Here is a 27,779-nt window from a genome sequence, read left to right on the forward strand (position 1 = left end):
ACGTGACAAAACAAATAAATTAAATAAATTTAAACGCGCCCACTTGGAAGCTTACGAAATTTAGCGCGAGTCTTTGGGCCAATCGCACACGTCTATTCCCCCCCTATTGGCAAGGCTATTGTGAGGACAACACGGGGAACAATAACCTTATGCAATTCACCACCCTACGTGTCTCTTTTGTTTACATGGAGATTTCTTTCACTCCGTCTGGGAGACCCAAGCGGGAGGCACCATGCGCGCCCTGCCTGGCCAGGCGAACAACGCAACCACACCGGCGCCGTCCCCGAAGCCCTGCCGGCCTCTCGCCGCGCAAGTCCTCCAGGCCACACCCAGCCCTCTCCGGCGCCCAGCAGGCGGCGCAGGCTCCGCCTCACCGTCCCGACACTCTTTGCGCCCGAAACGCGGCCCCGCCTCCACTGGTAGGCCCAGGCTGCGCTCGCTTGTTTCGACCCTTTCTGCCGAGAGAGCGGGCGCGCTCGGCTGCCTCCGAATGGGGAAAAAATCGCGGCCGGCGCCAGCAGGGCGCCGCCCGATACTGCAACTCTCACCGCCGGGGCCTCGTGGGGGACGGGAAGAAGCGGCGCCGGGGGACGGGGACTCGGCGTCAGAAGCGGGTGAGGGCGTCGGCGGATTCCTCCGTCGGCTGTCATCGCGCGGCGCGGCCTACCAGGCTTTGGGGTTGTGGGGTTATCGTGGAGGCGGGGGAGGGGAGGGCGCGTTTCCCCGGCCGCCCCCTGTAAAAGAGATCGCGGCCTTTTTGTGTGTGTGCGCAAAGCCGCCTTTTTCCCGCCTGTGATTTAACGCCCGCTCGTCAGATCACAACAATGGGCGCCTGTTTTTGGAGAGGAGCTCTGGGAAGCCCGAGCGGGTTTTTCCGCTTTTCATTTAGCTTAGCCTAACCTCCTATTCTGGCGGCCGGCGATGGGGCTCGTTTTGCGACTGGGGAAACGGCCTTTGGGGAGAAGGTGACTTCTGCCAGGCTTTCCAGTTAAGGCTGTCAAATTTCTGAACAACAGAAGGCCACCACCCTCCCTTCTCTAAATTCACCCTCTCCCGGGGGGATGATGTGGAAAGGAAAGCCCTTTGGGAGTTGGGCGGCATAAAAGTCCAAATAAACAAAACAAGAAGGAAGAAAGAAGGAAGGGGGAGAGAGAGAGAGAGACAAAGGAAGGATGGAAGAAAGAAAGAAAGAAAGAAAGAAAGAAAGAGCGCCTGGAGAGGGTGGATGGCCTTGGAGTGACACTGGACTGGAATTACCCCTGGACAAATAATGTTGGGGGTGGTTGATAGTGGTTTCTTTCCTCAAGTATCTTTTGGGACATTATTTAAAACGTCCAGGGTGGGGATTATAACTTGCTTTTCCATGCCTTGCTCTTTTCAGTTCTGAAGAAAATCCTGAAGCACTTATACTTAAAATTATATTTAAGATTTTTTGGGGAGGGGGGAGGGGTGGGAGAGATTCCAAGATACTGTGCTAAAATCATACAAAATACTTAAGTGGATTCATTGACAGGCAGCTTCAGTCAACCAGGACCAAACATTTTTTAAAAAGAATAAAAATAAAATCCATAAGTAATTTAATTTAACTTATTTGATTTCTAAGCTTCCCAATTCCTAGTGGACTCTGGGTGTCGTACAATCATAGTCAATGTACTTCAATACAATGTATGGTATTGTAACAATAGATAATAAATATAATCCAATAAAAAAATCCAAATAGAACATTCATTCAATAACATTCACCTCAATTAAAATCACGAGTTTCACTATCAGAAATATATATGTTATATAAGTTTTTATATTTGAGGAAAAGGCAAGTGATTGACTATCATCCTTGAGGGAGTCCGATTACTTCATGCCCAGTGTGAAAAGTCTATATATACTCAAGTTTAATAGATATGATCTGTAGTCATAGTTAAAAGTATATTATTACTAGGTGTGTGCATTTTTTTATATTTTAGCGTTTGTAGCTGAAAAGAAACCAACTGGAATAGTTGAGCAGTAAAAGTATAGCTGTTTTGAAATTTTTTAAAAATTAAATCTAGATAAATTACTCTTCCTATGGTTTTTGCAGCAGCTAAATCAGTGATTTTCAACCTTTTTTGAGCCGCGGCACATTTTTTACATTTACAAAATCCGGGGGCACACCACCAACCAAAATGACACAAAATGACACCCTAAGACCCTCTCCTCTCTTTTTCCATCCCTGTCTCCTCCCCACCCTTGTGTGTGTGTATACACACTCTTGAACCATTTCCAAAAACAGGTGAGGGCTGGGGGTTTTTTCTCTCTTATACTTTGGGTGCTTTTTATCATATGCTTTAAATCAAGAGTCACTTTTCTCTCTCTTTTGTTTCTCTCTCCTCTCATTCTCTGTCTCAATCATTTTCTCATTTCTCTTTTTTCCTCCCCTTTTTGCTCATTGCTCTCTCTCTCTCCCTTCCTCTCCTTTTCTCTCTCTCTCTCTTGCTTTCTTTCTCACTCTTGCTTTCTCTCTTTTCTTTCTCTCTCTTGCTTTCTCTCTCTCCTCACTCTCTTTTTCTCTCTCTTTCTCTCTCTTTCTCTCTCTCTTGCTTTCTTTCTCTCTCTTTCTCTCTTGCTTTCTCTCTCTCTCTCTCACTCTCTCTCTCAGCAAAAAGTTGCGAGACCGGAACCTGAGCTTCCTTCTTCGCAGCACACCTGACCATGTCTCGCAGCACACTAGTGTGCCACGGCACACTGGTTGAAAAACACTGAGCTAAATCACTGAAGACAATCATTTGGATTTGAAATAGACTTTATTTATTTCCATTGGTGGAGAGAACTAAGATATATTTGAAAGTTGATTGAAGGAAAGCAGTTGAATAATTTGTTAATGGGTTTTCCTTGTATCAATTTTAATAATAATAATAATAATAACAACAACAACAATAATAATAATAATTTATTAGATTTGTATGCCGCCCCTCTCCGCAGACTCGGGGCGGCTCACAACAACAATAATAACAGTATACAATGTAACAAATCTAATATTAAAAATTATCTAAAATCCATCATTTAAAAATAATACAACACAAGCATACCATACATAAACTATATAAGCCCCGGGGAGATGTCTCAATTCCCCCATGAAATTTGAATTTCTTCTTTTCCTGCAGTCCCAATTACCACGTGTCATATAATTCTGGAGATTTTTTGAACTCTGTGTGTGTGTGTATTTGTATGTGTTGTATATGTTACAGAAATGAACAGCCAACAATTGAAAGTAGATATGCTTGACAACATAGCATGGAGAACGCTTGCTTAGAAAGTTGCCAAGAGTCGGACATGACTGAACTCCTAAAACTACTACTATATTGTTAATAATAAGTTCTTTTGTTTTTATGCCTTTGTTACTTTTCTTGAGAAATCTAGGCAAGAATCCTGTTACCATTCCTGGCACCATCAATGCATGTTTTTATTATTTTTTACAGTCAATATATTCTTTTGAAGTGTTTGTGGTTTATGTTTACCTTTTCTAGATGAATTTGAAGTAACCGAAGAGGTTCCAAAACCCTCAATCCCTCCACAGGCTAACATGCCAGTTGGTCCTGTTCCAGTCAAACCAACAGGTACAATATTTCTCAATTCCATTTATAATAGTACCTAAAGCTATAGTCCAACTATTGGCATACAACACAGTTTTAAATATTACTTATTTAACTTTTTGTCTTACCTTTTTCTATTAGAATCATACAGGTAGTCCTCGATTTAGGACCACTCATTCAGCGAAAATTATAAATGAAGGGGACTAACAACAGGTCTGAAAAATTGCAATCTTTGCAATATTTCCACAGTCACAGGATTGTGTTGACTGGCTCGTGATTACAACATTTCAGCAAGCTGTGGTTGCCATGTGATTGCCATGATTTCCCTGCCTGTTTCCCAGAAGAAAAGTGAATGGGGAAGCTGGCAGGAAAGGTCACAAATAGAGGAATCCACTACGGAGCTCCTTGGCCACCAGTGTTCATCTGTTGCCCTCACTGGTTCACCCACATTCCCCAATGCCTGCCTACAGCCCTTGCTAGCCTGCCTGCATTCCCCAGTGCCTGTCCATGGCCCTCACCAGCACATCCATACATTTCACCAGGCTTTCCACACTCCATTCACCCCCTCCCTTCTCCTTGTCTAGGACTCCTGCCTCCACTAGCTTTACCCATGCGGTTCTGGGTAATGACAGTATCTGGGTTTGCTATCACTAAACAATGCAAGATTATGTGGCATTGCTCTTTACAATTGCACTATTGAATGGCAAAAATCCCAGAAATCTAGTTGCTATCAATCCAAACTGTAAACTGTTTTTATTTGTATAAAGCAAGTTGGATACAAGATTTTTACAAATTTAATACAGTGATCCCCCGATCGTTGCGAGGGTTCCGTTTCAGGACCCCCCGCAACGAGCGGGTTTTCGCGAAGTAGCGCTGCGGAAGTAAAAACACCATCTGCGCATGCGCAGATGGTGTTTTTACTCCCGCAGCGCTAGCGAGGAGCCGAAGATTGGGGTTTCTGTTTTAAAACATCGCCGCCAGCATGGGCGGCTTGCCAGCACCCCCCCGGACCCCCAACCCGGGTTTGGCGGGCTGCTAGGAAGCTGCCCATGCCTGCGGCGACGTTTTAAAACAGCCGCGCCGCTTTCCAATGAGTCCCGAAGACAAACGTCAAACTTCCGCGTTTGTCTTCGGGACTCATTGGAAAGCGGCGCGGGTGTTTTAAAACGTTGCCGCCGACATGGGGGGCTCGCTAGCACCCCCCCAAACCCCCAACCCGGGTTTGGGGGGGTGCTAGCGAGCCCCCCATGTCGGCGGCGACGTTTTAAAACACCCGCGCGCCTTCCCAACTGAGCCCTCAAGCCAAGCGCAGAAGTTCGCCTTTGGCGCTTGGCTTGAGGGCTCAGTTGGGAAGGCGCGCGGGTGTTTTAAAACGTCGCCGCCGACATGGGGGGCTCGCTAGCACCCCCCCAAACCCGGGTTGGGGGTTTGGGGGGGTGCTAGCGAGCCCCCCATGTCGGCGGCGACGTTTTAAAACACCCGCGCCGCTTTCCAATGAGTCCCGAAGACAAACGCGGAAGTTTGACGTTTGTCTTCGGGACTCATTGGAAAGCGGCGCGGGTGTTTTAAAACGTCGCCGCCGACATGGGGGGCTCGCTAGCACCCCCCCGAACCCCCAACCTGGGTTTGGGGGGGTGCTAGCGAGCCCCCCATGTCGGCGGCGACGTTTTAAAACACCCGCGCGCCTTCCCAACTGAGCCCTCAAGCCAAGCGCAGAAGTTCGCCTTTGGCGCTTGGCTTGAGGGCTCAGTTGGGAAGGCGCGCAGGTGTTTTAAAACGTCGCCACCGACATGGGGGGCTCGCTAGCACCCCCCCGAACCCCCAACCCGGGTTTGGGGGGGTGCTAGCAAGCCCCCCATGTCGGCGGCGACGTTTTAAAACACCCGCGCGCCTTCCCAACTGAGCCCTCAAGCCAAACGAACCCGGGTGGCCGGGCAAGCAGCGAGCGAAGGGCGGGTGGCCGGGCGAAGGGCGGGCGAAGGGCGGGCGAGCGGGTGCTGGGGGGGGGGCTTCTCGCCCTCCCGCCAGCAAGAGGGGGAAGACCCAGGGAAGCCGCCCAGCAGCTGATCTGCCCGGCGCCATCTACGCATGCGTGCCCATAGAAAAAAAGGGCACGCATGCGCAGATGGTGTTTTGACTTCCGGGTTCAAAAATCGCAAATTACCCTGTTCGCAATGGTCGGGGACGCAATAACCGGGGGATCACTGTACTGGAGTTATTTTTCTGAATTAATTAAAATGAAGATTATTTTCCTTTTAAATAAATGAGAAAAAAGACTCTTCGTAATTGTTAAAATTATATATAGTAACATTTTTAAAAGCCACATGTCTTCCATCAGATTTTTGAAACCAGAATAATATTAATTTTCACAGTATATTGTGTCAAATACTAATTTTATTTTTCAAAATTTATAACTTGTCCTAATTTCAAAGGATTCATGATAGTGTATATCAATAAGGAAAAGCATAATAACTAAGTCTAAATCAAAATAAATATGCATGAAAGAAAAGATAAAACCCATGAAAAGCACATATTAAGTATGTCGATTAGGAATAAACAAAAAATTATGTAACACTGAAAAAGTTTCCAAAATTTATGTAACACAATTTTATCATAATATTTTGGTGACGGCAACATTTAAAATCCAATTCAAGCCATCAACACACATTTTTTCTTTGCAATGAGCTAAAATTTGTATCAAAGGCATTAGTCCTTGGAGAGGGGTGGCATACAAATCCAAATAATGATAATGATAATAATAATAATTCAAGAATCTGCCAAATTCTGATTTCCTGATGTGGTTCTTGGTATTCCCCAATCATATTCAAAATTTGACTTTGCTGCTGTAACATATTTCATATCATTTAGATGAAAAGATTGCATTTTCACTCTTGACATGAGGGCAAATATCAGTGAAGCTATAAACGGAACTACTACTACTCTACACATTTTATTTATGTTATATTTATATATACGGTAATCTTTTCTCCAGGAGTCTGCAGTTTTTACATAGGGATCTCCTTTCATTTTATTTTTACAACAATTACCTTTTAAGTAGTTTGGTCTGAGTGAGGGTGATTATCTCACCTCACCCAGTAAATTTCCATGGTTGAGAGTGATCTTCCCATTCTTATGGGAATATTAACTACATTGTACTGGCATCTAAAGCCTTAAGGTAATTTGGTTTAGCATGTTGAGTAAAGTCCATTTTTTATGATGCAATTTGGAAAAATTACTTGGACTAAAAAATAGGGGCTGGAAAGGCTGTGCTTGGTCCACGCCTGGCCTAGTATGATTCATGCTTAAAAATTCAAAATATCTTCAGGATTCAGCTTTGGTAGAAAAAGTGCTATAATAGTAGAACTATTAATGCTGTTCTGTTCGGGTCGTATGTGACCCGAAGCCAAGTTTGAGTCCCTGTAAAAAATTTTCCCTGCATATCTGAAACTTGAAATTTCATGACTTTTCATCATTTCAGGGGTTCTCTCTATGAGAATTTTTTTGGGGGGGTGGGGGGCTTAGTTTTTGCTGAGCAAAAAAAGTTACAAATCTTATGTTCGGGTCAAATACGACCCGGACCGAAAACACTTCATTTGAAGTGCTTATGTTTGGTCAATTTGAAAACTTTTTTCACTTGGAAAGTAGTCTGAACATTTCTGCACACAATGATATGAAAATTGAAATGAAAAAATTAATCCTTATTGGTTTATTTTGCACATAAATGTGCCCCCCCCCCCCGTTTTTGTGATTTTTTTTCAATTTATGGATAGTTTTGCTTGCAAAATCCATTCTATTTTACTGGAGTTGGTGTGGGATTGGTAGCTTGAACATTTCTGAATATAAGAAAAATATAAAGGAACTGAAAAAAATGATTCTTACTGGTTTTTTAACATCAGAAATAAGGCCTCCCCCCCCCCTCGGCTGCTTGCAATCATTTTCACTTTTTATTTTTTTATGCTCCAAATCCGAAATATTCTTTAAAATCTTAGGCATTCATTTACTCAATTTAACAATGCTGGTCATCAAAAAATATTTTTGGGGTGGTGGCTAATTGTTTTCTGGGCAAAAAAATATCATAACTTCAAATCTGTTTCTGTTCGTATATGACAGGACCAAAAATATTTTTTTTAGGTACTTGAATTTAATCTTTTTGAAAACTTTTTCAACTGGAAAACTAGTTTGAACATTTATGAACATAATGATATGAAAATTGAACTGGAAAAATTGAGACTTATATTTTTATTTTGATCAAAAAGCCCCTCCCTCCCCCCATCCTTTCTGAATTTCGTGTCAATTTATATTTTTTAAGGCTACAAATCCCTAAGGAATTTTCCCCCAAAAGGTTTGATATACTAAATTGAACATTTCTGAACATGAGAAAAATATAAATGAACTGAAAAAAATGGTTCTTATTGGTTTATTTTTGCCACAAAAGGGCCACCCCCCCCCGGCCTTGCTGTGTGCCATTATTGTCACTGTTTATACATATTTGTCTATAAATATTTGGAATATCCTTTTGAAAATCAACCACATTGTAGCCAGATAACTAATTTTATGAAAGAAATCCATTTTACTAAAAAAAAGTATGTAAGTTTGAAATTAACAGCATAATTTTTATATAAATTGAAATAAATTTATATGCAAAATAAACCAATATGCATCAATTTTTCCAGTTCAATTTTCATATCATTATGTTCAGAAATGTTCAAGCTACAAATCCCACACCAACTTTAGCAAAATAGAATGCATTCTGCTAGCAAAACTATCCATAAAGTAAAGACTATTTCACAAAAACGGGGGGAGGCACATTTATGTGCAAAATAAACCAATAAGGATTAATTTTTTCAGTTCAATTTTCATATCATTGTGTGCAGTAATGTTCAAGCTACCAATCCCACACCAACTTTAGTAAAATAGAATGCATTTTGCAAGCAAAACTATCCATAAATTGAAAAAAAATCACAAAAACGGGGGGGGGCGGCACATTTATGTGCAAAATAAACCAATAAGGATTAATTTTTTCATTTCAATTTTCATATCATTGTGTGCAGAAATGTTCAGACTACTTTCCAAGTGAAAAAAGTTTTCAAATTGACCAAACATAAGCACTTCAAATGAAGAGTTTTCGGTCCGGGTCGTATGTGACCCGAACATAAGATTTGTAACTTTTTTCGAACAGAACAGCAGGGTTAAATCTATTTCAGGCATTTTGTAACTCAATTACGAAATTGCTGCTGGAGAGTTGTGTAATAAGTTGTCTGGCTAAATATAAGGACCTGTAAAAGAAATTCAGACATTAAATTTCCTATTTGGATAATTATAATATGTTGCTTTTGTGGAATGCCAGATATGATTATGTTGACTTTTCTTTTAGGTGGTCTGTGTTTGCTTGGTACATATGCAGACAGTGATGAAGAGGACAGTGAGACGACTGTGAAAGCAGCACAATCTGCAGATGCAAATGGAAATAATTCAACAGACATCGATAGTACTCTGGCTAATTTTCTAGCGGTTAGTATGAATGTTATTTTGATTCATTAATTGACTTAGTCCTTGAACTAGTGTAGAAGATCAAAAGAATTCACAGTAGTACTTTACAATAGACAAGAAAAGAGAGAAAGCATCTCGGGGATAATGTTTTTAGGAGCTGTTCAAACATTTTGCATGATGATTGAACATTTTCTGTTCTTGACTTACATTAAATACATGTTCTTAAAATATGTCGTCTTCTACTTTTTCAAGGAAATAGATGCAATTACTGCTCCTTCCCAAACTCATGAAGCCACTGTGCCAACTACAGCTCCACCGCCAACTCCTCCACGGCCAGAACCCAAGGAGTCTGCTACCAGTCAGGTTTTGGTAACTGCAAATGGAACAGACCAAATAGTTGCATGGCAATATGACACTCAGTGCTCGTTGGCAGGAGGTAAGCTCACTACAGCTAGTTTATTCATGGATGGTAATATTGGGAGGATCATTAATCCATTAGATTGCACTTCCCAATATTTTAAGGCTATTAATCTGTGTACCGCACTCTTGGTTTATAAAGAAGTCTTAGACTTTATTGTGTGTATTACTTGAAGAATACTATCAAGCTCTTGTCAACTCAGGTCACCTTTTCTAAGAGCATAATATATTCAAGTCTCTCTGCCTTGCCTTGTAAGAGTTAGTTACCAGCAATAAACATTGCTATTTGTAATTTGCTTTGTAATTTGTCTGAATGGCAATAGCACTTAGACTTATATAGCACTTCATAGTGCTTTACAGCCCTCTCTAAACGGTTTACAGAGTAAGCATATTGCTCCCAACAACCTGTGTCCTCATTTTACCAATCTCAGAAAGATGGAAGTCAGAGTCAACCTTGAGCCTGATGAGATTTGAACTGCCAAATTGCAGGCAAGCAGCAGAAGGAGCCTGCAGTACTGCACTCTAACCACTGCATCACCATGGCTCATGAATCCTTTAAAAGCGTGCTTATTGCTGGACCCAATACTTGAGATGGAATCCAATTAATTTACTTTCCATGGGTTGGTAACTGTAATTCTATTGATGCAGCCTAAAATTGCATCTGCATTTTTAGCAGCCGTGTTAACCTGCATATTCAGCTTATCAGTTATAATTTCAAATTCGTTTTCACATCTACTATTGCCAAGCCAGATATTCCTCCATACTTTGCTTGTTACTTTGCTTCATTTTTCCTAAAAGAATACTGTAATCTATTTTTATTATTTGTTGTTTTGGATTTTGTTTTTGTCTTCTGGATTATTAATCAACCCATCTCTTCATCCAAGTCAATGTTTATTCAAATAAAATCTGCTAATATATAACGATTTATTAAAGTCCTCTGTTCTCTTTAACTAAGAATTTTTATGTGAGGCTGAATGCAAAGAGTTTTACGAGTTTGACTTTGAAATTGAAAGATTCTTAAAAGCACGGTTTTTGTCTTGTTTAACAATTTGGGATATACTATTGAGGCTGGGGAGTGGGGCAGATCCCTGTTTAAGGTAAGTGTATGGAGAAATATGGAGATGCTCAATAGCATAGCCTGTACTTATTTGCTGATTAATAAACAAGGGCAAAATTTCTCATTAATATTTGTGGGGTTTGGTTTTTTTTTCTCACAGTGGGAGTAGAAATGGGAGACTGGCAGGAAGTTTGGGATGAAAACACAGGCTGCTATTATTACTGGAACATTCAAACAAATGAAGTTACTTGGGAACTACCTCAGTATCTTGCAACACAAGTCCAGACTCTCCAACATTACCAACACAGGTAAAATTAAAGAAGTGAATAATTTCAGACGTTAAATTGGATTTTTTTAAAAAAAGCTAAACTTTACTAAAACTGCTCTTTTATTAGTTCTGCAACAGAGGTTGATGAAACCTACCAGGCGGCTGCAGATATCAGTTCTCAGGGGAAAGATGGAGGTGGTACTAATAGTACCATTGCTGTTCCTGCTGCTGGTAGTATTGGACGTAGGAAAATTCTTTCAAAACGTGAGCTGAGAAAGGTCAGTATCAATTGGAATGAAACATTTCCATTAAAAGTGCCTGCTGTTTTATTGTTCCTTTGTCAAGATTGTATGTACCTCTGATTTCTTTTTTCCAGATCTAGAATGGATAGTTCACACTTAGGAATACTTGATATTGTAGAAAATTAACTTATATAAATTAGGTTGCTAAGAGTTCATACCTAAATATTATGCATCACGGTTCTCAAACTCTGATACCATGACCCTAAAATGTTAACATGAATTTCTGTGACATCCCCCCCAACAGAAATGATTGCATTTGGGTAATAGTTGAGCAATAAACATCTATAACGCTTTAAATAATAGTATGCATAAGTATATAGCTTTTCATGAAACTCTGATAGAACTTTACAACCATAAAAAAATAATAATTTGGGAATCCTCCCCAATCTTCTTTTTAGCGGGGGCTGAGCTTACTGCTTACTTTTGCATCCTTTCTGAAATTTGGGTTTAATTTTGAAGCAGCCATTTTCATTATTTAAAATTGGGAAAAACGAAAATATTTCATCTTAAATCAACTCCTCTTAATTAAACTGTTTTTTAAGTGTTGCAATGTGGAAAAGATTGATAGGCTGCAGCTTGGTTTTGGTACTTTCCAATGCAGACCTACTGAAAAAATAGTATTCATTCATTCATTGGATTTATATGCCTCCCCTCTCCGGGGGAGTCATTAACTTGATATATTAAAATATTTTCAAGAAACTGTTGGTGGAGCTGGGATTCTTAGGTTGCTTTGCATTCTACATATATTTTTTTTTAAATTAAACTGATGAACTTCTTTAGAAAGGTCCTCTGACAATCCTGTCTATTCTCAGACAGCGCCACCCTACCCCGAAAATCACAACACAGATTTTGGGAAATGAATTCAGACTCTGTCCCGAAGTCTTCTTTCCTAAGCCTAAAACTTTTTAGATTAAAGTTTTTATTTATTTAATTAGATGTTTAATCAACCTTTATGGGTTTTTTTTTACAAATAACTCAAGGCAGGAAATATACATAATGTTCTGTTCTCCTATTTTCCTCACAAATACCATCCTATGAAATGAGCTGGGCTGACAGTTGGGTTGAGAGACTGGCCAAGGTTATTCAGCTGGCTTTCGTGCCTAAAGTGGGATTAGAATTAGAAATTCTGAGCTGGGTATTTCTGGGTTTTGTGCATTGTTAATCCATTGATTGTACATTTTCAAGTTTTGAATGAATAGGGCAAAAAGAACACGACCCAATATAGGCATTCAGAAGGGCTCTATAGTTATTTATTAAATCTTTATGCCAGCTATCTCACTGTTCAAAGTGACTGGAGAATGTATAGAAAACTAGAGTGCCAGAGCTAAATACTGCAAATGCTGTTTGTGATCTTTGTCTGAAATACTTGATTGGCTCTTTATTGTCAAGTATTCTAGAAGTTCTTAGAACGTTATTTTTAATGTTTTGTCTAGCAATAGTTGGGAGAAGTGAATATTTTGATAGAAAAAAAATCTCCTTGACTTCACAGGAGGTGAATGAAGGCATCCAGGCACTATCAAGCAGTGAAGAAGAGAAAAAGGGAGTGGCTGCATCTCTTCTGGCTCCTTTGCTTCCTGAGGTAGTGAAGGAGGAAGAGGAGCGCTGGAGGAGGAAGGTTATATGTAAAGAGGAGGTGGAGCCATTGATGGAAGAAGATGTGACGGCAGAACAAACAACAGCCATTTCTGATCAGCAGTTGGAAGGTGTTCATGATATTGGGGAAGACCCCTCTCAGGAAGACCTTTGTAGTGTGGTGCAATCAGGAGAAAGTGCAGAGGAAGAAGAAGAAGAAGAGCAAGACACTCTGGAACTGGAAATGGTGTTGGAGAGGAAGAAGGTAGGTTATATATTATGTAGGAATTAGTTTGTCAAAGTTGTAGCTAGCTAAGAAGAAAATGATTTACTTACACTTACTGCATTGAAGGAAGAGCTATAACATCTTTCCAAGACTCTACAAAGGGGAAATCCCATTTTGGATTAACTTGTTGTGTTCTTCGGCATCTAAAAGAAATGTGCCCTGTAGAAGAAAACTTATTAATTCTATCTTTTAATATATAGATTCTTGGCAATAAAATGCCAAAAACATATTTAGGTCTATTTCTCCAAATCAAAGATGATACATATTTTTGGAGGCTATATATGTATAATGTGCTTTCTTCATTCTACTGAGAGTTTGTGTACTGCATTATTACAGAGTTATTATCTATAGTGGTTAGTTGTTTAGCATTCAATTTGACATTTTTTATATTTTCTCCTCTATAGAAAATCAAATTCCTAGTTGAAAAAAAAAGTATACTGATCAAATTCACTATTTGGGGTGGGAGAAGTAATTATAGATTCACAAACAGGTAGTGGATATGGCCAATTAGACAGTAGTTGATAACAACAAGTAAAGTGAGGCTTAGAGCAAAAGGTATTAAAACTTGTTCTGTCGAGCACTCTGGTAGAATCCTCCCAAAAATGCACAGATACAATTTCAGAGACACACACGTTTGAAAATTCAAAACAATGTTCTTTATAATGAAAATTCACTTAAACCAAGCCCTCTTGGTATAGCAAAGAGCACTCATCTCCAAACAAACTGGTAATTTGTACAAGTCCCTTATCAGTTCTGTGATACTTAGCTTGCAGCTGTGAGGCAATTCAAAGTCCTTCTTCTTTCACAAAGTGAAACACACTTTGCCCTGGTTTAGTTTCAAAGCGGGGAAAAATCAGCACACAAAAGGTCAAAGTCAGTAAAGCAGTCACGAAACACAATGATCAGATAATCCTCCACAATGGCCAAACCCACAGGCTGCTATTTATAGCAGCCTCACTAATCACCACAGCCCCACCCAACCACAGGTGGCCTCATTTTCTTTGATAATAATCTCTCAGTTGTTGTTGCCTATGCATCACGCTCCGCATGCGTGGCTGTATCATTAACTCTTGTTCTGAATCCAAGGAGGAGCTAGATAATTGATCTCCTTCTGAGCTGTCTGCCACACTCTCCTCCCTGTCACTCATGTCTTCTTGGTCAGAGGAGCCTTCATCAGCAGATTCCACCGGGGGCAAAACAGGCCTGCAGCATGTGGATGTCTCCCCCACATCCACAGTCCTTGGGGCAGGAGCTGGGCCAGAGCTAACCACAACAAAAACTAATGAGGAAAATGATTACATAATAGAGTGTTCCACACATATAGTCTTTCATTATTGAAGGCAGATACTTAGGAGCAATGAGTGGATGAGTTCTCCAATACTGAAATAATGTCTCGTTTTTATAGGCAGAATTACGAGCTTTGGAAGAAGGTGATGGGAGTGTTTCAGGCTCCAGTCCACTTTCTGATGCAAGTCAATCAGATCTTGCACGGCAGTCGTTACCAAAGCAAGGGAAATGGAAACTGTTTGGAGTTGCTAGTCCTGAATCTACAAGCCGAGGGTCTAGCAAGACAGGCCAAGATAGTCCTGAGCCTGTAGAAGCTGGTAAGATTCTTTTCATATCTTTGGTTAACCTTAGTTGCTTATGTCTTTCTGTCTACCTGTGCCAAATTATTCTGAAAGAAAGATGTTTAAGGGAAGATGGAGAGTTAAATTGGGCAGAGGAAATGCCTGGGGAAGGATAACAGCGGTAAGAAACCTCCCAAAAGATAGAGGAATATTTAGCAGAGAAATGGCAGAAGCTCTCAACTCTTTTTCTTACCCCAAGGAAATCTGTTTAAAAAGGCCCAAACAGAGTCAGATAGCTAATAGTCTCAAAGGAACTTGCAAATGTATTTTTATGTGTGTGTGATCTTTGAGGAATCATGGCTACCAAAGTTCCAGAGGAGTAGAAAAGGACAGATTTTGTACATACATTCAAAAGGGGTGGTGGGGGTGGGACATAGTCATTTACATGTCATTTTGAAATTGGTACCAGGCAAACTCTGGGAGAGATTACTGAAATATTCAGTTTGTAAACATTTATTTAAAAATGTACTGCTTGGTGAGAGCTAACTTTGGTACTAATTTTCATTCCCCAATATGTTAGTTGACCAGGGGAATGCAATGGGTAGAATCTTGACTTCAGCAAAACATTTGGCAAGCTCTCCCAAGAGATTCGGGCAGAGAAAATAACAAAATATGGGCAGGATACTTTTAGATAGATATACAGATGGTTAAATATCCCATGGATGAGCATGTATCAAGCTAGAGAAAAATATCTAGTGTTATACTTCAGGGCTCCATTTTAGGGTTAAATATGCGATCATTATATTTGCAGACACTAGGTTGAGGGAATAACAGCCACCTTGGAGAATACAGTCAAGATTTTGATAGGCTGGAATAATAAGCAGAAGTCAACAAGCTTCAGGGAAACCAAATGTTGCAGTTGTTTTCAAATATCAAAGGGTTGTTTATGAGCCAGTTATTTCAGAATACAGGACAAGAAAACTGGTTTAAATTACAAGGAATTAATTTACATTCTCCGGTTCTCTGATCCTTATATTCTGTGACAGTAGAGACTGAAAGTAGAGAGTAAGTTATACAGTCACTACTCTTATTTTCTATTCAGCTGTGAAGGAAGAACCAGAAACGGCTGATGACAACTTGGGCCTTGGACCAGACATGGAAGAATGTCAAGACAAAGTGAAAACACAAGGGGTTTTCAAGGTAGAAGATGAAGAGCAGGACTTAAAGGTGTGTCAAAAGAGAACCATATATTTAGGTATATCATTTGGAAATCTTGTTTTCCTGACAAACAGTGATCATTTTCATATCTTTAAGAAGAGTGATATGACTTTGAACGATACATGTATGATCAGTTACAACCTCATATTTAAGCACAGAATAAATACAGCTATTTGTAGTCTCCGGAGAGGGGCGGCATACAAGTCTAATATATTATTATTATTATTATTATTATTATTATTATTATTATTATTATTGACTGAAATTTCTTTTAACCTCTTTGTATTTTTTGGGTGTACATGTGAATTTGTCCTTAAGTCATTGTTGGTACTTAATCTAGTGTAGATTATTTTATCACAGAATACCTCTGAATCTTTTAAGTTTTAATTATTTTTAACTGCTTCTAGTAATACTTCTAGACAGACATATTCTGTGCTGCATCCAAAAAAGTTACAGGAATTTAGAAACATGGCATTTGATATGTGAAGGTGTTAATGCAATTTCTAACAAAAAGTAGGCAGTCTTATTAGTAACATGAAGTATTTATTAGTAATGAAGACCATACAGACGTATCCTTTTGAGTCTGTCAGTACTGAATAACGAAATAAAAGCATTTTTGTGCAAAGTAGGTGAAAAAAGTCTGCATTGAACATAATGATTACTGAATTATACATATTTAAAATTAGATAAGATCTTAAATTATCCCATTAGGATAAAATAAAAGTACATGGGCAATAAGATTAAGGACAATACATTTTTAAAAATATTTGGCTAAGATTGATTGGCTCAACTCTGATCCTTATTAGTCACAATTTTTATCAGCTGAGATTTACTGTTCAGATCATGGATCTTTGTACAGTTGCGAGTCAGCATTGAAACAGTCTTTTATGTTATGACTAACAAACCAAAACTTGACCTCTTGCTTGCTTTACTTTTGGCAGTTTCAGATTGGAGAGCTGGCCAATATGTTGATAAGCAAGCTGGAGTTCTTGGGCATCAGTAGACAGTCGATCTCTAACTTCCACATGCTACTGTTGCAGACTGAGGTAACCAGGGTTTACCTTTTATTAAAAAGAAACAATGGAATATAGGAAGCCATATACATCAAAGGATTGTGGTGCGATAAGAATTTAGAAAGTTCAAGTCCATGGCATGAATAGCAGTCTCTATTTCTCTTCCCTTGTCCCTTCCTCCCCCATCAGCTTCTGGCTTCATTTAAAACAATACAGTGATACCTCGTGTTACAAATGCCTCGTCATACAAATTTTTCAAGATACAAACCCAGGGTTTAAGATTTTTTTGCCTCTTCTTACAAACTATTTTCACCTTACAAACCCACCGCTGCTACTGGGATGCCCTGCCTACGGACTTCCCTTGCCAGCGAAGCACCCGTTTTTGCGCTGTTGGGATTCCCCTGAGGCTCCCCTCCATGGGAAACCCCACCTCCAGTCTTCCGTGTTTTTGTGATGCTGCAGGGGAATCCCAGCAGTGCAAAAACGGGCACTTCGCTGGCGATAGAAGTCCGGAGGTGGGATTTCCCAGCGAGGGGAGCCTCAATGAAATTGCAGCATCTCAAAAACACAGAGGTCTGGAGGTAGGGTTTTGAGGACTTCGGTGTTTTTGTGATGCTGCGATTTCATTGATGCTCCCTTCGCTGGGAAACCCCACCTCCGGACTTCCCTTGCCAGAGAAGCGCTTGTTTTTCTGATGCTGGGATTCCCCTGCTGGGATTCCCCTAAAGCATCGCAAAAACACAGAAGTCCGGAGGTGGGGTTTCCCATGGAGGGGAGCCTCAGGGGAATCTCAGCAGCCCAAAAACGGGCACTTCAGCTGGCAAAAGGGGTGAATTTTGGGCTTGCACGCATTAATCGCTTTTCCATTGATTCCTATGGGAAACATTGTTTCATCTTACAAACTTTTCACCTTAAGAACCTCGTCCCGGAACCAATTAAGTTTGTAAGACAAGGTATCACTGTATTTTATTTGCGGACATAATGGATGCTATGTAATCTGTATAATTAATTACAAGCTTTAACTTTGCTTCTGCTTCCTATGCTAAGGCCTTAGCACTGTATAAAATTCTAGAGTTAAGCAGAATATGGCATGCATGTGGCCAGTTGTCTGCAAATTTTCCATTATTCTGTGCCTTTATCTCTCTTTGACAGACTCGAATTGCAGATTGGCGGGAAGGTGCTCTCCAAGGAAATTACCTCAAACGCAAATTACAAGATGCAGCTGAACAGCTAAAACAATATGAAATAAACGCCGCCCCTAAAGGCTGGTCCTGCCACTGGGACAGGTACGCACTCTTCTCCCCTTTTCACCTTTCACCTTTGACATCTCAGACATGATTTGTGATCATCACCACCTACCGACCTGCCGTCATCTGTCTGGAGACTGAGAGCAGCTGCACTTAGCGGTGCTGAGCGGGCAAAGAGCCTCTGGCACATACAGATTTTGAGCCAGCCACAAAAATTGGAGAAATATAAAGTCTATGTTAAGTGTATTGAAATGGATTTGATTCCGCGATTGGACAGAGCTGGTGTTTACTCTCGAATGTAAATGCGCTAAAAGGAGGGCGGGCTTGGGGGGTCGCGCATGCGAGAGCTCTGTGCACATTGCAGGATCTCAGGAACTACGCTCCCAAGTAACGTCTGTGTCCTTATGGAAAGCTCACTACCTGAGGATCTCAACGAAGAACAAGATAACTATCTCCTGCCAGCAGGTCAGACCAAACTATTTCTTCTTATTTTTGGCTTTCTTGATTATTTTTGTTTATTTGAAATCTTTGCTCTTTTGTTTTTCAGCTCCCAGATCCTCTCCCTCTCAGTAGCCATTCACTATGTCTGACACCAAGAGTATCAATACATGTGACTGCAGCAGTCCATGGGAGCAGCCATCTTTCATAAATTGGGCTGTTTCTCTTTTGCTATTCTGGAAGGAAATGAATCCTGAGACTACCTTTAAAGTCTATTTCCTCACACAGCCTTTAATTTCATATCGGCCGCAAGCGAGTTGTTTCGCTCACCCCCTTCTCTTGGAGCAAGGGGGTCGGGGCTGTGATCACAGAGCCAACACCACAAACAGTTTGGAGCAAGCTCACCTTGCCAATTCTTCCTCAAACCTGTTTGTTGCCTTTGTGAACAGCAGTCCTTTTTATAAGCGGTTCTTCCTGTGAGAGTATTCCACTATCGCAGGATAGGGCCACATTATTGTGTCCGTGTGGGGGGTGAAGAGAGTAAAGCTTTGTTTTCTTTCTTGTGATTTAGGGATCATAGACGCTATTTCTATGTTAACGAGCAGTCAGGCGAATCCCAGTGGGAGTTCCCAGATGGGGAGGAGGAGGAGGAAGGACAAATCCTAGAGAATAAACCAGAAGCTCTTGCCAAACAAGCATTGAAGGAGAAAACTGAGTCTGGTGAGGAATCTCCTGATAATACTACAGGTACACACCTGGGTGCTTTGCTAAAAGAAAACTAATGGGAGGGAGGGACATTTTTAGAGGGGACCGACCGTATTTAACACAGAAGAGTGATTGCTTAAAGCATGCCTAAGTATTCATCTGTACATTGAAACGAGAGTGTGTGATTTATAACATTCTTGTGTATATAAATTTGGACAGGGATGGCAAACCTTTTTTGCCTTGGGTACCAAAAGGGTGTGCATCCACGCAATAGCATGTGTGTATGGGCCCACGCTCATAATGCAATGCCTTACCCCCCATGCATGTGCACAATCCCTCGGACTACTCCCTCCGTACATGTGCACAGGCCTCACTGAAGCCTCCGGACTTCGGATAGGCTTGTTGGGCCATTTATTGCTGTCCCAAGGGTTTAGGAAGCTTTCCTGAAGCCTGGGGAGAGCGGAAACAGCTGAAGAGAAGGCTGAAAATCAGTTGGAGCTGGAGCTGATGTAGGGCACATGTCTCACATGTCCTCAGATATGGCTCTGTGTGCAACCCGTGCAACCCGTGCCATAGGTTCGCCATCACTGAACTAGGATATTCTACATTGTGTGCAGTTCATGCATCATATCTATCTATCCATCCATCAATCTATCCATGGGCAGCCAGATTTCTTTCTGCTGGAATTCTTTCAGTTTTATTCTAGAGTTTGGGGACCGGTTATTTGGATGTTTTTTTAATATTAGAGGTGAAGAAACCCACGTAAAAATAGTACTTGCTCACATGTTAAAGCAAAGGAAACTTGACAAGAACATAGGCGCTGGAAAACCCAAGAAAAACTGAATAACAATTTATATCTGGTTGCCAGTTTGACAGGTATTGGATGAGTTTGAAGACTAAAGTAAGGGAAGATTTTAATTTAGAAACTATGGAAAGAAGGTTAGATATTTCCCTATGTGCCTCCATTTACATTCCAAATAAAAATAAAGAATAATTTTTAAAGGATTTTTTCCCAGGTGTTAAATGTTAATCACCATCCGTTAAATAGGCTAGGGGAGTTGCCAATTAGTCCCAAGTCTACTCTCAAGGAGACCTCTTCCTGAGGAACCACTCTTGCCTTTTGGCACTAAGTCCTTTTTAGCCTCCTCACTGTGTCCAATTTGGGTCCTAGCTGCAAAGGCTGCTAGCACATAAGTCTCTTCTCTGGTGGGATCCGCGACCGGCTCTAAGGGCTGCTGGCTGGCCACAGCAAACTTTAATGGCTAAGGCAGACTTGAACTCACAATCTCCTGCTTTCAAGGCTGCGGTTTTAACCTCTAGACCCGTGATAATTAACCTGTGGCACGCGTGCCATAAGTGGCACATGAAGCCATATCTCAGGGCACATGACACATTGTCCTATGTCAGTTTCAGCACACATGTCACTTCCAGCACACATCAGGGAAATTTGGATTAGGTTAGAAAAAAGATTATCAGCCAAAAAAACATTGCTGCAGATATCAGAAATTATAGAAGAATTGACAGATTTTTTCAAGGGACTATATTCAACAGCTAACACTGAAGCTCTTGAATAAATAGCTATGAATAAATACACTGAAAACACTGTCCTTAAGAAATTTAATGGCCAACATAGACATACATGTGAAACTGAAAAAAATAGAATATTGTGCAAAAGTTTATTTATTTTAGTAATGTAACTTAAAATGTGAAATTTAATATATGAGAGATATAACATGCAAGGCAAGATAGTTCAAGCCATGAAGGGTTACCAAATTTTTTACTATCACACTGTGGGTGTGGCTTATGCAGGACGCCCTGCATTTTCTTTCAACATCTTTCAGTGCAAATTGGGTGCTCTAGGGTGGAGCTCCATTTACACTACCCCACTGTGCCCCCCCCCCCCCATCCAGGCAGCAGCCCATCCTTGGGACAGCTCACGAAAACCCCAAATCTCCCATCTTAGAAAATTAGAATATTACGTATGATCAATAAAAAAAGGATTGTACACAGAACAATATCGGACTTCTGAAAAGTATAATCATGCATATGTACCTAGTACTTCATTTGGGCCCCTTTTGCAGCAATTACTGCCTCAATGCGGCATGGCATGGACATTATAAGCCTATGGCATTGCTGATGCCTTCAGTTCGGCTGCATTGTTCCATGTCACGTCTCTCATCTTTCTCTTGGCAATGCCCCATAGATTCTCTATGGGATTCAGGTCAGGTGAGTTTGCTGGCCAAACAAGGACAGTAATCCCACAGTCATTGAACCAGGTTTTGGTGCTTTGGGCAGTGTGGGTATGTGCCAGATCCTGCTGGAAAATTTAAGTCACCATTCCCATAAAACTCATATACAAATGGAAGCATGGAGCACTTCAAAATCTCTCGGTAGACAGCTGTGTTGACCATGGACTTAATGAAGCACAGTGGACCAACACCAGCAGATGTCATGGCTCCCCAAATCAACACAGACTGCAGAACATTACACTGGACCTCAAGCATCTTGCAGTGTGCCTCTCCCTACTTCCTCCATACTCTGGGTCCTTGGTTTCCAAATAAGATGCAAAAGTTTCCACTGTCTGTGTACATTAAGTAAGCCCATAACTACCCAAGAAATTAAAGCGGCATTTTTTCCCATTTATTTCAATTTTATCCTACCTTTTTTATTTTATAAGTAACTCAAGGTAGCATAACTTGGGAAAGAATCAGATCTAGATTGGGCAATAGCTCAGTATTGTGAAAAACTCAGAGGAATTGTTGAAATCACTGACAAACACAATGATAATTTTTTTTTAAAGTGATACCGCAAATATGGGAAGTAACATACGGTACGTAACTTGGATTTACAAAGAAGACAATGACATAGAAAAAACCACAGTACAGTGGTCCCGCGAAAGACAAATTTCTGTGAAGTAGAGACGCTCCCTTCCTTCCTTCCTCCCCCTCCATCCTTCATTCCTGATTTTACTTACCCCCAGAACCCGGAGGGGCAACGGGGTGGCAACCCGGGGGCTTTGCTGCGCTTGCTGTCAGCATCTCCCATGGCGGTGGTAGCAGCACCGGTCCTCAGGGTCAGGGAAGGGGAAGGGGAAGCTCAAGGCAAGAGGGGAAGCTCCAGGCCGGTCAGCTGGGAGGTGGTCGGCTTAGGTGACGGTGGCGGCAGTAAGCGACCGCAGAAAAAGAGGCAGCGCGGCCTAAGCTCTTCCCCCCTCAGGCAAGTTAGGGTGGTCTTGTCCGCCTGCAAGGCTCTGTTTGAAGTGGAGCGTACCAACGCTCGGAGAATTAAATGGGAGGGATCGGGAGGCTGGGGCAGAAGCGGATATTTTTAAATATATTAAATATTGAAAATTTAAAAATAAAAAAAATACCATGGGTTTTCAAAAAAATTATTTTATTTATTTTTTGAAAACCCGTGGCATAGACTTTTCGCGAAAGTCAGACCCACGAAAGTCAAGAGATCACTGTAATAGTTATAGTTATAGTTTATTAGATTTGTATGCCACCCCCTCCGAAGACTGTACAAATCAATCTCTTTGTTGAATATAGAGGATAACCTTTTAGAATACTACTGAGTGTATTTGAGATATACATAATAATGACAGGTTTATAATCAGCACAATAGAATACATCAGCAATAAGTATGAATCAGTTGCCAAATATCTGAATTTTGATTACATGAGCATCAGGATGCAGCAGAGGTTGTAAATGTGAAAAATGGTCGTAAGTCTTTTCAATGCCATTGTAACAAACAAATGCTAAATGAACTGTTTTAAGAAGAGTATATCAGAAAACAACAAAAGTTAGAAATTAAATGTTTGTTTCCCCCCCCCCCTTTTTTAATGGCATCTTTAACAAAGTAGTGGAAATTGACAGATTCAAAAGGTCTTTGAAATGTTTATTCTTATTGTCAAAAATAGCTTAATGTATTTTGTCTTTCTGGTTAATTTTTCATCAACGATATATGGTGCATTAAGTAGAGAACTTCAGTAACTTATTTGTCCACTTATCAATATTTTATCTCAGCATCAACTATTTTTTCATTTTTTTTTCTTTCTTTAAAAAATAATGAAAAAAGAAGAAGTAGATTTGCCTTTAGCAAAAAAAATGGCCCCATAAAATGATAGAAGCAATTAAATGTCCAGGCAAACTGGTTAAAACTTATCTGTACATATGACTTTTTTTCTTTCAGGTATTGTTTCTAAAGACTCTCTTTCTAGTCAAACTGGAGCTACTTCTCTGGTGCCTCTCAGTCCGTTTTGGACTGTTCTTCAGCCCTCTGTCCCAGTATTGCAACCTCCTTTACCTTTAGAAATGCCCCCACCCCCGCCACCCCCACCAGAATCACCCCCTCCTCCCCCTCCCCCTCCCCCACCTCCTGGAGAAGATGGAGAAATACAGGAAGTAGAAATGGAAGATGAGGGAGATGAAGAGCCACCAGCACCAGGAACAGAGGAAGATGCTGTTCTAAAACCTCTCCTTCGACCAGCTGTTGCCAACAGTCAGGTGAATTAATAGTCCTTGGAGTATGGATTATATCTGTTCTCCACTGTGAAACCAATTTGACCTCTGTCGTTTGTAATTTGTGGTCTTCCCAAAGCCACATCAGGAAGTAAACACACTTTGAAATTGAAATGTTTTAATAAGAGTAACCAAATTTGTCCTCTCTATATTTAAAATAAATAAAACAGTTAAAACACAGTAGTATAAAGCATAAATGACATATGTAAAAAATCACTGGTGCAAGTAACACTCAAGGGATAGTCCCATTAAACCTTAATTGATGAGCAAGTACAAAACAGGTATGGAACAGCTGTTCCATGAAGTATATAAATATTAACTCATACTTTTTATGTTAATGTAAGTATCTTGAACTTAGGACACTAGCAAATTGGCACAATGCCTTCAGAATGGGCAAACTATCGTTAGCAATTGAGCTTCAGCCGTTTGTTCTGGCTACTGTTTTTTACTCCAACCTCAAGGATAGTCCTGCAGCAATAGTGTAATCCAGTCATAATACAAACATTTCTTTTTGTCTGTGGAGATTCTGAATCATCCAGGTCACTGTGGTCTCAAGGGTGCTTTTTCAAAAGACAGCTGGACTATATTTCTATTAATAGTAGTTGAAAGTGTCTGTTGTTGCAAGTCTCTGTTGCAGGTAGCAGTAGCAGTTTTTCACAATTGTATTAAACAATGTACAGGAACTATGGTACTTGCTTGTTAAAGATTTGTATGATTCACAAGCTTCAAACTTGACTTCCTTCTTTCTGCTTCCAGACCAACTCTGAGACCAGTGTATCCACAACTTCTGCTAAACCTTTAAAAAGAAAAACTTCTGAAATGAATGCTGGACTGGTGCAGCGAGCAGCAACTATTGGAAGTTGTCCAGTGCTTTATGGCCAGTCAGTAGTTGGAGGAAGTAAGTTTCATTCCTTAAGTGCTGCTTTGGTTTGATAACTGTGGGGAAAATCTTAGGACATTTCTCATTCTTTGTTATTATGTATTCAGGCCAACAAGGGGTGAATTTACAATCAAGTTACCTTGGAGTACCACAGCCAGCTCTCATGGGCTATTCAGATTGTAGTGCCTCAGGGGGACTTCCTGCCAGCACGACAGTGTCAGTTCCTTCACCAGGAGCTTCACCTGCCATTGCAGAACATCTGCCGCCACCACCACCGCCGCCACCACCTCCTCCTCCTCCTCAGTCACCACCTCCACATGTTCCAAAGTCGCTATCTCTGGATAAATCAAAAAAGCTTAGAAGAGGTAGCAAGGTTAGTGCATAAGTTTGAATTTTCGGTCATTGAATGTACCAAAATGGAATGAGTTGCATGCAAATAGAAATGTGTGTTATTTTATTAAGCCAATCTTACTACTTGTTCATTGGGTAGCATTTCATGCAGGAAACTTGGTTGTTTGTTTTAGGATATTGGTTTATAGAATTGCATTGAGAAAATAGTCTCATCGCATGAGAGCTAACATCCTGGAGGGAGTCTGATCTCAGTCATCTTGGAGATACTAGCCTGGTGCTCATAATTTCTGAACTCTTTTAATATGTTTGGGTTTGAAACAAAGAGTCATCATGACTTCTTTCTTGTGCCCATGAAACAGCAATGTAGAATTGTTTAGCTGGGTATTGGGTAATTATTTTGGCTGGATCAGTTTTCCTTTTTTGACATCAAAGGTAGACAGGCTGTGTTATACAATATTTAGAATGTTCCACCACTTTTCCTTTTGATCCTTGTCCAGAATGGTTTGTAACTTTTAGCCAGGAAGTTATTAAAGATACCTTAGTCATGAAAATAATATGATCTTTAGAAGTCATGATGACAGTTACCTTTCGTAAGCTGCTTAAAACCCACCTCTGCCGTTAGGCATGGGGGAATTGAGACCCTCTTCCCCTTAGGCCTTTACAATTCTATGCATGGTATGTATGTATGTTTGGTTTTTTTATATTAATGGGCTTTAATTATTTCTAACATCAGAATACTATTGTACACTGCTTTATTGTTGCTGTTAGCCGCCCCGAGTCTCCGGAGAGGGGCGGCATACAAATCCAATAAACAAATAAATAAATAAATCATCAGCCTTTTCCGAAGCGACTGTCATTGACTCTTTGGACATAAGCCTATGTCCAGGCTGAGGTGACAGATAGCTCCCCATTGCAGGCTGTCCTTGATGAAGCAAATTATCTTTTTCCAGTCCAAACTGGCTTCAGATTATGACACATTATGAAAACATACAGGCTACAATTTATTTATAGATGAGAAATCAAGGGCTGATTATTTTCTTAAAAGCCAAGGAGGTGCACAAAACCATCTTTCCTTATTTCAGTTATCAATGTTTTAATGATGCAAACTTTCCAAAGCAGATTAGAATTAGGCAATAGCTAAGAGGAAATAAATAGTTTTGATGTTTGTGAATATTTTTTTACAGAGGAAAAAAACCAAGACAAAGATGCCATCTCTGGTAAAGAAGTGGCAGAGTATTCAACGGGAATTGGATGAGGAGGAAAACTCCAGCTCTACTGATGAAGATCGGGAAGTGATGTCACAGAAGCGGATAGAAGAATGGAAACAGCAGCAATTAGTCACGTATGTAGAAGCTTGCATGATGCCTGGTTAATTGCTGCATGATGCATCTGTCACCCAGCTGCATATAAATATTTTGATTCAGTTCATTTTTTCCTAATTTGGGGGCAGCATCTGTTATGTTATGTGGCATTATCAACAAAAATGGAAAGTGATTTTGTGTTTAACTTGCTTTTCAACATAACTGTTATTTAACAAAACAATATGTACTATATACAAGAAATATTCACTACTTAGGATATGTTTTTTCATGAATTGGTGCACACTAAGAAAAATGTTCTTCTGATTTTAGATCTTATATTATAGTTTCTTTTTTTTTTGTAACATCCCTTCCTATTTTTTTTTACAGTGGTATGGCAGAAAGAAATGCCAATTTTGAGGCTTTGCCTGAAGACTGGAGAGCTCGACTCAAGAGGCGGAAAACCACTTCAAAAACATGAGCTTTTTTTAACCATAACTGTACATTTAGAACCTTTTACTGTTGGATCTGTTGTAACTTTGAAGATACTTATTTCAGTTCAATTCCTTGAGAGAGAATTTTGTTGGACTTGGGAATCTTTTGGAGATATTCTTTGGCAAACAGGCCTGTGAAATGATGGTTAGGCTTTATACTTCTATGTTAAGCAGCTCCCATTTCAGACAGCTGACCTACCATTCTGTCCAGTTCCCTGGTGGAACGGATAACAATTACTGATTGATGCACTTTGGCTGGTTCCATTTCTTACTCCTCATTTCTACTCTTGCTTTCTCAAGTACTGTAATGTGTCTAGCTGTAATTTGCCACTTAGATCAAACATAGCATTTCAGGATTTGAATCCCTTGTTTCATTCCTGGTTTTGCCAACATTTTGCATTTGGCAAAATTATTCGTTTTTCTCCCCTGGGCATTTTCATTAATTGTATTAAATATAATCTTCCCTTCCTATTTTTGCTCTGACATTGTACTAGTTTCACTGGTGTGGCTAAAACAAGATGGAAGATCCCTTTTATGTAGCTGCCATATTGAGCATGCTTTTACTGTTGGATATTCAGGGAAGGAGCCAAGTGACTCATTCGTATAAAAAGCTGCTGGCTTGCTATTCTGTTGCTGGTCAAGCAATAGCTGAGTGGCCTGCATAGTCCTGGATCAGTTGCAATACAGCCCCCTCTCATAAAGACCCACATTACTATGCTACTCTGTGTTAAAGACCTATCTAACTGGCTGCCAGTTGATAGATACCGGCTAGAAGAGTGGGGGGGAAATTCTCAGTATTTAATTCTTAAGTCCATGCCATTGAATTCCAGCAGAAATTCTGTTTTTAAAGCCATGCTGACTATTCAACCTCTGAATGTCTGACTTAATTCTCCATTTGCTTTTTAAAAATCTAAATCAAGTGAATGATTTTCTGTAAAATGAAAGAAAGGATGGTTTATGGTTGGATGCCATTTGAATTTCTCCAGTTTATGGCTATGTAAATTTGTACATACACATTAATAAAATCTTTTTTTATACTTCAGAACTGTTTTGTGTTAGCTTGAGCCCATTGTTAATAAAAATGATACT

At 40.3% G+C, this 27,779-nt stretch overlaps 1 protein-coding gene across 3 annotated transcripts; it reads left to right on the forward strand.

Moving 5' to 3' along the window:
• Positions 1 to 349: 349 nt before the first annotated feature.
• Positions 350 to 27,732, forward strand: FNBP4 (formin binding protein 4). 3 transcript variants are annotated; one of them, XM_070727818.1, is made up of 17 exons: positions 350 to 614; positions 3,501 to 3,590; positions 8,941 to 9,077; positions 9,309 to 9,492; positions 10,691 to 10,838; positions 10,926 to 11,076; positions 12,590 to 12,937; positions 14,364 to 14,562; positions 15,629 to 15,753; positions 16,686 to 16,790; positions 17,910 to 18,043; positions 19,014 to 19,189; positions 23,339 to 23,652; positions 24,424 to 24,565; positions 24,655 to 24,920; positions 26,083 to 26,240; positions 26,587 to 27,732. In XM_070727818.1, exons 1-17 carry the CDS (start codon positions 491 to 493, stop codon positions 26,675 to 26,677), a joined length of 2,892 nt encoding a protein of 963 aa, XP_070583919.1. In that variant the 5' UTR covers positions 350 to 490; the 3' UTR covers positions 26,678 to 27,732. The 3 variants fall into 3 exon arrangements, with proteins under 3 accessions (XP_070583919.1, XP_070583928.1, XP_070583936.1); XM_070727827.1 differs by having other exon boundaries at positions 415 to 614; positions 19,014 to 19,162; XM_070727835.1 differs by lacking the exon at positions 16,686 to 16,790 and having other exon boundaries at positions 416 to 614.
• The last annotated feature ends 47 nt before the right edge of the window (positions 27,733 to 27,779 follow it).

The sequence above is a fragment of the Erythrolamprus reginae genome, chromosome 1 (assembly GCF_031021105.1).
Source record: "Erythrolamprus reginae isolate rEryReg1 chromosome 1, rEryReg1.hap1, whole genome shotgun sequence".
Classification (NCBI taxonomy): domain Eukaryota; kingdom Metazoa; phylum Chordata; class Lepidosauria; order Squamata; family Dipsadidae; genus Erythrolamprus; species Erythrolamprus reginae.